Source organism: Pagrus pagrus, assembly GCF_965226575.1.
Source record: "Pagrus pagrus genome assembly, chromosome: 3".
NCBI classification, from domain to species: domain Eukaryota; kingdom Metazoa; phylum Chordata; class Actinopteri; order Spariformes; family Sparidae; genus Pagrus; species Pagrus pagrus.
In genome coordinates, this window is record NC_140187.1 from 5,919,493 (window position 1) to 5,931,100 (window position 11,608).

The following is an 11,608-nucleotide window of genomic DNA, read 5'->3' on the forward strand; positions in this document are numbered from 1 at the left end:
GGTTCTTTATTTGTCACATACACAGAGATTACAATACAAGTACTGTTTAAAATACAAGGTACAGTGTAATTCACTTAAGGTAGATATCAGTTCATAGCTGGTCAGAAAAAAAGAAAATATTGATAAGATATAGAGATAAAGATACAAATAAAATATTATATTATGTACGCATGTATACACATTATACTTATAGAAATACAGATACTTTAAGAAATACAGATACTTAAAGATATACTGATACTTTAAGAAATACAGTTACTTTAAGAGATACAGATACTTTCAGAAATACATATATTGCTTCCTGGACAGATGGCGCATCAACACTGTTAAATGCAACCGTGAAGCTGTGTATTCTCTCCACTGTGGTATTTCCGACAGTGCCTGAACGCAGCTCGGCCTTTACTGTACTGCCCCTTTAACGCAGATGAAAGTGTGTGTTGTGTAATGTGGGTGAAAGAGGAGGAAGAGGAGGAGGAGGAGGAGGAGGAGCGGGCTGAATGGAGGGCAGTTTCCTTTGACAGGTCGAAGAGGACTCACACAGGTACAGTGCTGCTGCTGCCCAGCTCATTATGAACATGATATCATGAACATTAAGATAATGTGTCGTCACCTCAGCGGCGGACTGTGTCTCTCAGTCAGTGTGTTTGTATCCAACCTGCAGTTTCCTTGTGTCGTGTTTGAGATGTGATGTTTTCTCCAACAGGAATCATACGTGTGTCTGAAACAACCTGTTGTGTATCTTGAACTCTCCTCTCTTTATTCAGTCATTCAGTATGAAAATATGAACAGTTCCTCTACAATAACATGAAAGCAGCGGCGTTTCTTGTTAAAGGGAAGTTACATCTACTCCCCTTTTAGACTCCCACACCTTGTTGTGGTCGCCGATGACTCGTTTCTGTAAAAACTTGATTTAACTTTGTTTTTCTTACAAAACGGTCTCGACTCAAAGGCTTCTTACTCTCTGGAGCTTTACTCACGGGCTTCATCAGTGGAGGGAGTTTGACACCTGTTGTGTGTGTGTGTGTCGGCTCAAAGCAGCAAAGTTCAGTATTGATCCTAAATGATGTCAATCTGTGGGAAAAAACACCTCAAGATCAGATATGTTAAATTATTATCATATCATTGAAATGCAGTGATTAAATGTTACTAAGTACATTTACTCAAGTACTGTACTTAAGTAGAGTTTTGAGGTATTTTTTACTTTACTTGAGTATTTCCATTTCCAAAGTATCACATTTATTAAAAATAATACAATTAGAATTTACTTTTATTTGTACTTTTGATACTTGAGTACATTGAAGAGCAAATACCTCCAGACTTTTACTCAAGTACAATTCATTTGGACGACTTTCACTTTCACCAAAGTAGTATTTTAACACGATATCTTTGCTTTTATTAAAGTACGACTTTTGTATACCTTAATCAATAATGTTTAATTGTACAGGAGTCGTAGATAGAAAAACAAACTGACCACCTTAACATTCTTACAACTGGAATGAGATATGACACAAGAAACATTTTTAGGGATTTGTATGTAGATTGTGTGCAAGACATCATTTTGCACTGTGACTGTATTAGCTTTGCATGAGACCCTCCCTCCTCTGTTCATTTATATAAAGATATTTTCCCCTGTGTTGAAAACCTCTGGACATACAGACAAATCACATGAAAAAGATTATTGTATTTATTTCATTTGTTGCATGCTGTGCACGTGTTGCCAAATTTTGTGTTTGTGTTTTGACCTGAGAACCTTCGAGCAGCAGAAATTACATATCGTTAATCACATGCTGAAAATGACCTTGATGACATCGTTATGCCATCATCTGGGGTTTTTTTTCTCAGACTTGATGAAACTCCGCCAGAGGCACAGAAGATGTTATACAACTGTTTCACGGGCTGACTAGGACTAATAATGGCCTCGGGTAAATTTGTGGAATGCCCCTTTAATTACTATGACAGTAGTTTTGAGTTGTTTTTTAATTTGTATTTTTTGCCAGTGGGTAACGGTTTGCAGTTAGTCACTGTTATTTTATGAGGACACAACGGCTCAATGATTGACCAGTGGGACATTTAAAATTCAAAGTCTTGAATATTTGTGGTAAATTAACAGCTCGGGCATGAAAATGAGCTCATGGACGCTAGCAGTTTGCCTCTGTTTCCAGTCTTTGTGCTAAGCTAGGCTAAAGACGAATCACAGTACCGCATCTGTACTTCATGACACTGACATTCACCTTCCCGTGTGACTCAGGGAATTAGCTTCCCAGAATGATCAGAGGGAACTGCACATCTCAGTTCATCTGAACACAAGTCAGCATTCAAAGAGGCCTGTGTGGGTAAATGATGACGTCTGTTTGTGTGTCGTGGGGTTTTTGTTGTTGTTTATTTCAACCAGGCTTCAGCGATGGAGCTGATCATGCTGTCAGGAGGGATTCTGGTCGTCCCCGTCCTCGCCTTCATCACCTCCGTCCTGTTCTGGCCAGGGCAGCTCCTGAAGGCCTACAACTGGTAAAAACAACACACTCACACCCAAACTGGTCAGACTGGTAATAGACGGGCGCAATATCGCACACAAAATGACAATTTCAACATAATGAATTTGAGATTTCATTGGCTCTCAATGTACCCATGAATTCCTACATCACAGGCTTATTTACAATATCTACCAATGAACTTTCCTCTCAGGTAATCTAAGGCATAAATAGAAATAAAATTACTCTTCTCGTCCATCGCACTGTCCTTATATAGAAAATAAACAAATACAACTTGAGAAAATTTGATTTATTTTCATATGTAAGAAGTTTGTCTAACTCTGGTACAGAGCAACAACCCTCAAAAATTACTAGCACCGCAGCAGAGAGACAGAGGTCCTGCAGGGCTTCAAGTCATGTTTCCACAAGCATGTTATCTTGCTGTTTTAAACACATTTAAAGCAACAGTATGTAGAAATTGGCATTTTGTGCAATATGGGGCCCTCTGCAGTGCAACACCACTGTTGAAATACAAATCCCTGTAACAGTTTGTGTGATGTAATGTAGGTGCTAACTACAAACAAACTCATTACATCATGACAATGTGATGTGTTGAAACATGTGACACTGTGACCCGACCCGCTCGCTGAGGTTACATAGTGCAGGAACAAGTGACAGAGACACCGTTCGCCCTGTTACAAGACACTGGACCATCAACACGATTCTGAAGCTGTTATTTATTTTCTTTTAATAATAATAGTTTTGTGATCGAATGTGAAGTCACAGCTGCTTCTGCTGCTGTAACGCTGCTGTCTCCAGAATATAATTATGTTGTGAAGGGGCAGGACTGTGACCTTGCCTACTGAACTTCGTCCAAGCTGTAAAAAAAGAGCTTATTTGTTGGCTACTTGGCAGATTATCGTCAGAGGTACACACACACACACACACACACAGGCACACACACACACACACACACACACACACACACACACACAGGCACACACAGAGCTGAGTCACTGTCATATAATAACCTCTTTGTGAAGTTATAAAATGCTACGAAACACTGAAACATCGCATGAAATAAGATTAGATTTAAATTAGGCAAAATGACAACAGGATTTTCAAGGAGAAGTGCAGATGAAACGACATATTCAAGCTTTTATAAACGGTTAAACAAGTATTCTGAAAGTCTGAATGGTGAGAAAATTAATACTAGTTGAATGCTGACGTTACTATTCGAAGGTGTAATTTTTTTGTAAACCTTTAAATATGCGAGGAGGCAGCACTACTGAGGGTAAAACTGTGTGTACACTAGTCAGAGACACGTGATTTTGTTACAGTCAGCCAAGTTTTTTGTTACTTTTTGGCGTTTCGCTGCTGGAACGTGTCGAGGTCAGACGTCCGACTTTGACTTTTATCCCCAAGAGGACGGCCGTTTTGATGAACTGGTCCGTTCAACACTGCTCTCCATTGGGAGAAACCTTAGAAATTTTAACAACATCTATAGTGAAGCACGTCAGTTACGGTGGCTACATGCGTGTCTCCGTAGCACAACTACAGATCAAGCTTTTGGACTGTGTGGAATAATAAACACTAAATCCTGCGGTGATGATAAAATTATACACATTATGCTTTTGCAAACTAATTCAGATGACAATAACTGATGATGATCCTGCTGTGATCCTCTGCAGGTACTGGCGTCGCAGGCTGGGCCTTGCGGTCCGTTACTCCAACTATGGAAGTTACCGCTTCTGTTATTCCAGCCGCGGGACGCCAGGGGGCGCCACGCCGACACTGCTGTTTCTGCACGGCTTCTCCGCTACCAAGGACATGTGGCTGCCTGTTGTCAAGGTAACACAGACACACAACTCTTCTCACATACACACTCTTAGGGATGTGAGATCGTGCACTTCGAGTATCTTTCTCAAACAAACAGGAAGAAGAAAGAAGGTGAGATGGTCGGATGGAAGGAGGGACAGAAATGATGGATGAAGATACTACAAACCTGCCTCAGTGTTAAGAAGTGTGGACCACCTTTCATTTCAGTTGGGTGTGTTTGTTTTCTCCTCCAGTATCTCCCCAGAAACCAGCATGTGGTCTGTGTGGACATGCCGGGACACGAGGGGACGAGTCGCACCGGGGCAGAGGACTACAGCATCCAGGGCCAAGTCCGCCGAATCCACCAGGTCTGTACGAGCGACGGCATCGTGACGACATCTCTGCTTTTTGGCGACATTTTGGTCTCAAAAACGTTGAATTTGGATGAGACTTGGTTAGAGTTAGGTTTAGGTTGGGATAAGAGCTGTAGTGATGCAGATTGAGGGACCCTGTTGTAGTTGAGACGGCATCAGCATCTCTGATGGAAAACCAGCATGTCACAAATCTTTTGCCTTGTTTCGGTTAGTTTGACAACGACTTCAGTGTGATTTACAATCTTAATCTTGTGAAGTGTGTCCTTGGCGGCCTCTGCTCAGTCACCTTTGCACGCAGGTCAGGGATTTCTGCAAGCTAAGGTTTGGTTCTGGTTCAGTATCTGAGGTCAAGGTTCACCTTTGTTCAGCTGTGCCCCGCAGATTGACTGATCCCTGAGAGCCGTCCGGCTGTTAGTTTAGCTGTTGCTACGTCACAAGTTACGTAAAGGAAAAGTTCAGGGAAACACACACATTCTTCTTCTTCCTGATAATGAGATGTTTAGATTGGAGCTGGAGGCAGGACATGGTTAGCTTAGCTTCTGTATCTGTCAAGTGTAGATGCTGACCTGATGGATAAACTGTTGTTCTCCTGAGAGATAATCAGTTAGATAACACATTTCTCTGTTTGCGTCTCCGATCAGTTTGTGCAGAGTATCGGTCTGGACAAAGAACGCTTCCACGTGGTCGGGACATCGATGGGTGGGAACGTCGCGGGTGTGTACGCTGCCCATTACCCCGATTATCTGTGCAGCGCTACCTTGATTTGCCCGGCAGGTAAACACAGCAGACACCTGATATCTTTTCCTTGAGAGTGTTACAAGAAGCAGAACTACAGATGTGTCTCTGTCCTCCTATCTGTCCTCCAGGTCTTGTCTATCCCACGGACTCTGAGTTCATCAGTCGTCTGAGGGAGTTGGAGAAGAAGGACAAGCAGGAGGAGCCGATCCCTCTGATCCCCTCCACCATTAAGGAGCTGGAGGACATGTTGACACTCTGCTGCTACACCCCCATCAACCTCCCCCGGCCGGTACAGAGCCGCGCTACCTGCTCTAAAATCCAGATAAACACACTTTAAAGGCTTCACACAACATCATGTACCATACAGTATAAGAATATCAGTGCAACTACCTGTGCTTAACAAGTATTTTACAGCGAGTACTGTTACTGCATTATTTGGGGAATACCCATTGACACTGTGTGTGTGTGTTGTCAGGCTATGCGGGGTCTCCTTGACAACAGGATCCCCAACAATGGTTTCTACAAAGAAGGTCAGTCTGCTCATATCGATCACCAACACTGCCTTGGTTTTCTGTCTTTCTTTTAATTGATGAGCCATAAGTTCTCCGATGTCGGGTCAGCACTTTATTTGGCTTCCTGAGGCCTCCCCTGTTTTGTGATCATCAACACTTCCTCCGTGTGAACTGTTGTCTTGATAAATACAGAATAATATACATTTGCACAGCACTAATTCAGCCAGTACACCTACAGAATCATGTCGTACTCACCACTCCATCTTTTTTAACACCTAGACTGTTTCTATCGTACCGCTCTGTCAAGATGTTGAAGATGAAACTAAACACTTCCTGCACAGGTTTTTCACATTAAAAGCCCTTCAGCAGCTCAGAGACAAGTGTGTTCGCATGATATTTGGGATCCAAATAAAGAATAATGAAGTGTTGCGTTACATTGATAGCACCTGTTGTGTCCGTTGTTCAGTGTTCATGGAGATCGTCGGGGAGAAGTCTCGTCACTCGCTGCAGGAGAACTTGCATCTGATCACAGCACCTGTGCAGGTCATCTGGGGGCAGGAGGACCAGGTATGAAAGAAGCACAGCGATGCAGCGAAGGTTGTTAAAAAATATAGATATGTCAAGGAAAAAGGCATAACCGCACACGTATTGATTATTCTATAAGTTTTACTGTAATGAGGATAGAAATAGCCTAACAGCAGGTCGTAGTCGATATAGGCCCACTGTGGCTCCTGATTTATTTTCAGCAATGAAAACGATCAAAATCAGTACAGCCATGCTGCTAGCGTAGCAAGTAGAAAATTAATATAACATCCACAACAATCTCAGCTGATCACCTCAGGTGCTACCAAAATCCACAAACTTATCAAGCTGCTGATAAACCTGTCTACCGTCTCAGGTGGTGGACGTGTCGGGGGCGACGGTGCTGAAGTCGACGCTGCCAAACTGCCAGGTGGAGCTGCTGGAGAGCTGCGGTCACTCTGTGGCGCTGGAGCGGCCCAGGAAAGCTGCAAAGCTCATCATGGACTTCCTGTCTGTGGAGGAAGCCGACGGTGAAAATGCTAAGAAACATTCCTAAAGAAAAAGTTTTAACCGTGTATTTACCGTGTTTCTACTTAATACGTCTATGATGCTGACCCCTGACCTCACGATGGATGATGAAGGCGAGGAGAATGAAGGTTATGATGAGGATGTAAACACTGAAGGTGATGAAACAAAAGTTTTCTATGACAGTGTTGGCATCTGTGAGAATTGAATGAACGCACAAAAATATCACAGACTGTCGGATAATGCTGAAGTGCTGACCTGTTTAGTCGCAGGTGGCTGTGGTCTCTTTTTTATGTTAATGTTGAATGAAAACATTCTGCTTTGGGATTTTGCACATGTTGCCTCCATAAGAAACTGTATTTCAGTCTTTTGTTTCATGTGAAGTCTCCTGCTCTGAACCGACCGCATATTTAACCTCATAAAAACACATTCAGATTGAAATTCAGGAAAGAAGGGTGTTGAGTACTGTAAGTGAGAAAGATGTCACATCTATTTTACTGTTTGTTAAACGAGATGATTCTATAATTTCAGAGTGTCTTTGGATTATGAAAATAAATCTCCTGAAGTAAATAATTTCATTGAAAATTTATTGGAAACTTGTGCTGGTTTGTTTTGTTTATATGTAGTAATACGTCAACAGGCCGCTGGGGGGCGACACATCCCTACAGCTTTATCAACATCGAAGAGTAGATATTTGAATAGTGATGTACCACTCCACAGCAGAAACATTCAATCTTTTAAGGTTGAAAATGATTTGCTTTCATATACTGAAAAATGGTGAGAAATTTGGTGTATTTTTTACCATTCCTACTTTTTCATCTGCATGATTTTTTTAAAGGATTAAAAAGAGACACAAACTCGATCGTGTCCTCAAATTGAAAAATTGTTGTCAAATGCCACATTATAGCTTGACTTCTGTTTACTGTCTGTAGGAAAACATGTTTATTTCTGTGAGTCTAATGTTGTCATCAATACGAATATTTCAAATTTAAAACTTCATGGCATAAACATACAAACTGGATCTACCTTCGCGTGATACCTCAACGTCCGAAGATCTGACAGTGTGACACATCACACTATTTTACACCTCTTTGATATGTAACACGGTTGTGATGACTGCGCATGCGCAGACAGGTTGCGTACTCTGAAGTTTGCATGGAGGCTGAACGGCTCAAAACACGCCGTCATCTCTTCACGTGGATCTAGTTGGTGAGTTAAATGTTTGACTCTTACTTTATAAGATATTTAACAATAACAAACGGTAGTTCATTGACTGTTAGCTGTGTTTAGCCGTCAGTGTAGCAGCCACGAGTTAGCATAGCTGAAGTTAGCACCCTAACTTAGCTAATGTTTGACCTCCTGTTAGCTGGTTTTACCTTCAGGTTGTGCAGCCGTGTAGCTAAACTGCAGTGTCTGACACTTACACGTGGAAATGTCAGATATGTGGAGCCTGTAAATAAAAAATAATTATTTATAAATTATAAATATTTTAAGTTCAACAGCTTAAGCCTGGTGGTTAGCTGCTATCTTGTTAGCTATGTTTACATACGTTGTTTGTGTCCACGAATACAATTTCAGTTATGTTTATAAAGAATAAGTCTGACAGAGTTGTTTTTTTATTCATTTGTTTTTGTCCTGTGACCTTCATATCAAAAATACTATAGAGACATATACCGTTTTGTTATAGGAAGAAGGAAAACAGCAAGATTGTATTTATTTAGTATGTAATCTTACCATGGTAAAAAATAAATAATAAAATATTAATATAAATACATATGTTATTGCAAAGATGACACTAGTGTACCAAAACAATAACCTTGCCACGAAATTATTAATTCTAAAGTACACCAAGCATCTCTTTCTGCATTATAATCTCTTTTATTGGGGGGCAAAAAAAGTTTTCACGTGTGCATATCAGGCAACATACTTCGGCCAATATCAGCTGATAATATCAGCCAACTGATCCATCGGTCAGGTTTTAATAAATTGAGCTAAAGTCGGATGCATTGTGGAGGATTTGTGAACCACTTCCATTTGTTTTGTTGGGGGACTCTGAATTTACATTCCTGTCTTTAAAACAATTAACATTTTTTCTCAGTTTTTTGTTGTTCAGGATCTTTGAATGGGTTTGGTGTTCTGTTCTGTACAAATTAATACTTCAATATGGCAAACGGCTTGTCCTGGGCAACAGAAATCAATTTAGGCCCATGTGGATACATTCATTTACATCCTTTGTCCGGCTTGTGCTGATTTAATTCTGTTGTTTACAAAGTTTAATGAAATAATTACAATGCGACAACCTCATAACAACAGACTCACTCATCAGGTTTGAACTACGTAATACACACTCTTGATGTCTGTTTGACCTTCGGTGGTTTGTTTTCCAGTCAGCTGATCGACCTTCTGCTCTTCACCTGTTGGAGTCACTGATGCTTTAATAGAATGAGCCCCACAGACAAGAAGGACAAACCTGCAGTTTACCAACGGGTCGTGTTGAAGAACGCCTCGCCGTATCACTACATGAAGGTCTGCCTGTAAGTCACCGTGACATGTTTTTTGGGTGTTAATTAATATTAAATTATTTATTAATGCGCATATAATTCACTATTATTTATTATTAAAAAGTTTTCATAGTGATACTGTGGTTTGTATGCCTTAAAAGGTTATATAAATGTGTAGATAATACATGTCAATAGTAGTAACTAACTATAGATTCATCCCTCATAATATTTCTGTGTGTGTTTAGTGTGCTGGAGGATGAATCTACCAGACTGAGCGCAGTTGATTTGAAGCAGTTTATCATCTCAGGTCTGAAGAGTCTGTATGGAGAGGTGAGATCATCACCACAGTCAGCTGAACACAGTGTGATCTGTTCTGACGCTGGGACAAACAGAAACTTAATAATACCAGATATTCCTTTTATTGTCTTATGTGATAGCTGAGTTTTGAAGTGTTGATCAGACAGACCGTGGTGACATAAGGAAATTTTAATGAGCATTTACACTATTTTCTAACATTTTACATACGAAAAATGAATCGAAACATAGTCAGAAGATAATTCAATGATGAAAATTCTCATTAGTTGTCGCCCTCCAGTTCTTGTGATTGAGAAGTTCATAGTTTTGTTCGTCTGTTTTCAAGACATTGTTTTTCATACACTTGTATACATCTTCTTCAGGTGGGAGCAGCGTTGACCTTTGACCTGTTGAAGTACGATGAAGACACCCTCACTGCTTTTCTGCGTGTTTACAGCAGGTGAGGTCAACACCAGCAGAATGGGAAGACATTTTTATTTGTCCCGGATTAGATTATTTTTTTGTAAATGTTTGTTGTTGTTTTCAGGGGTTTGGTGAAGCTGTGGAGCTCCTTGACTCTGCTGGGCTCCTACCAGAACCAGGCCTGTGCCTTCAGAGTGCTGCAGGTCAGCAGACTTCACTTCATCTCAGTGTCCAGAAATAATCTTTCTGTCAGGCTGACTGACTAAAGGCACTTCTCCACAGCAGGATAGTGCAATCTTTTTAAATTTACATTTCACGCAGTGTCCCAACCTTATTTGGAATCAGGATTGTAGATTCAGGATGGAGTTCACTCTTGCAGGAGCTCGTATGGATTGGATACAGTCTGGGGCGTGAATGTATATGTGGTAAATTGTATAATATTGCATGTATTGTGTTTATATTGAAGTGTTGAATCTGTACAAGCTGTGAAAACAAACCTCCCTCTCGGACATTCAAGACTGTGTTATCTTTCTCTTATGTCAACTTCAGGTGTCTCCGTTCCTGCTTGCGCTTACAGGAAACAGTCGGGAGCTGCAGCTGGACTGAAGGAGTAGGAGGAGGATCACTGTTTTCTTCAGGATGAGTTTCATGTGGAGCAGTATTGTTAATAACTCTCGGCTCTGCCTCTCGTCCGTCGCAGCAGCTCCGTCCTCCTGTCGGCTGCTCCACATCGGACAGCGAGCCTCCCTCACCAAAGCATTCTCCTCCCGTGACGTGGAGCTGTTCGCCGAGCTCACAGGTGACACCAACCCCCTCCACCTGGACCCGGCCTACGCAAAGACCACCTCCTTCGAGACACCCATCGTGCACGGCGTCCTCATCAACGGCCTGATCTCAGCCGTGCTCGGCACAAAGATGCCCGGCCGTGGCTGCGTCTTCTTGTACCAAGAGATACGCTTCCCTGCGCCGCTCTACATCGGCGAGGAGGTGCTGGCTGAAGCCGAGGTCCGCAAGATCAAGATGTCGTTCGCCTTCATTGCGGTGACGTGCTCCGTCAAGGACAAAGTGGTGATGGAGGGGGAGGTGATGGTGATGATGCCCGAGGATCAGCAGCAGAGGGAGTGAGAGGAGGAGGACACACCGTGCTGCGCGGTGTGTGCCAGGTTAATTTGGCTGAAAAAGATTTTTCTGCACGATGGAATTTGCTCCACGATGCTGTTATTTTTGTTTTTTATTGATCGTGTACTTGAATCCTGGCAACAAGAAGTGCAACTGGACAGAGTGTTTACCACAGAAACATGTTAGTCGTTGAGCATTTATTTTTTTAGCGTGTTTAATTTGTATTCTGTATGTTGTTTAATGTGTGGAATAAAAATGCTAAACAACAATTCTTTTTTTCAAACAATTGTCAATTAATCTGAGTTAATCTGATT

At 41.6% G+C, this 11,608-nt stretch overlaps 2 protein-coding genes across 3 annotated transcripts; both read left to right on the forward strand.

Annotated features, from left to right (window-relative positions):
* Nucleotides 1–462: 462 nt before the first annotated feature.
* On the forward strand, nt 463–7,546 carry LOC311254229 (monoacylglycerol lipase abhd6-A-like). Its single transcript, XM_084347869.1, has 9 exons — nt 463–541; nt 2,393–2,505; nt 4,160–4,319; nt 4,541–4,654; nt 5,302–5,434; nt 5,527–5,687; nt 5,874–5,928; nt 6,377–6,477; nt 6,809–7,546. Exons 2-9 carry the CDS (start codon nt 2,402–2,404, stop codon nt 6,986–6,988), a joined length of 1,008 nt encoding a protein of 335 aa, XP_084203995.1. The 5' UTR covers nt 463–541; nt 2,393–2,401; the 3' UTR covers nt 6,989–7,546.
* Nucleotides 7,547–8,080: 534 nt separating this feature from the next.
* On the forward strand, nt 8,081–11,563 carry rpp14 (ribonuclease P/MRP 14 subunit). Of its 2 annotated transcripts, XM_084348261.1 has the most exons (6): nt 8,081–8,166; nt 9,345–9,491; nt 9,704–9,788; nt 10,136–10,212; nt 10,300–10,378; nt 10,725–10,912. In XM_084348261.1, the coding sequence occupies exons 2-6, from the start codon at nt 9,400–9,402 to the stop codon at nt 10,779–10,781; spliced, it is 390 nt and encodes a 129-aa protein (XP_084204387.1). In that variant the 5' UTR covers nt 8,081–8,166; nt 9,345–9,399; the 3' UTR covers nt 10,782–10,912. The 2 variants fall into 2 exon arrangements, with proteins under 2 accessions (XP_084204387.1, XP_084204386.1); XM_084348260.1 differs by lacking the exons at nt 8,081–8,166; nt 9,345–9,491; nt 9,704–9,788; nt 10,136–10,212 and having other exon boundaries at nt 10,725–11,563.
* The last annotated feature ends 45 nt before the right edge of the window (nt 11,564–11,608 follow it).

What these genes read in the sequence shown, in the direction of transcription:
- LOC311254229 (XM_084347869.1), top strand. Translation starts at nt 2,402, where the DNA reads ATGGAGCTGATCATGCTGTCAGGAGGGATTCTGGTCGTCCCCGTCCTC. An exon ending in CCATCAACCTCCCCCGGCCG is followed by an intron (nt 5,688 to 5,873) that starts GTACAGAGCCGC and finishes GTGTGTTGTCAG; the next exon opens with GCTATGCGGGGTCTCCTTGA. An exon ending in CAATGGTTTCTACAAAGAAG is followed by an intron (nt 5,929 to 6,376) that starts GTCAGTCTGCTC and finishes TCCGTTGTTCAG; the next exon opens with TGTTCATGGAGATCGTCGGG.
- rpp14 (XM_084348260.1), top strand. Translation starts at nt 10,815, where the DNA reads ATGAGTTTCATGTGGAGCAGTATTGTTAATAACTCTCGGCTCTGCCTC.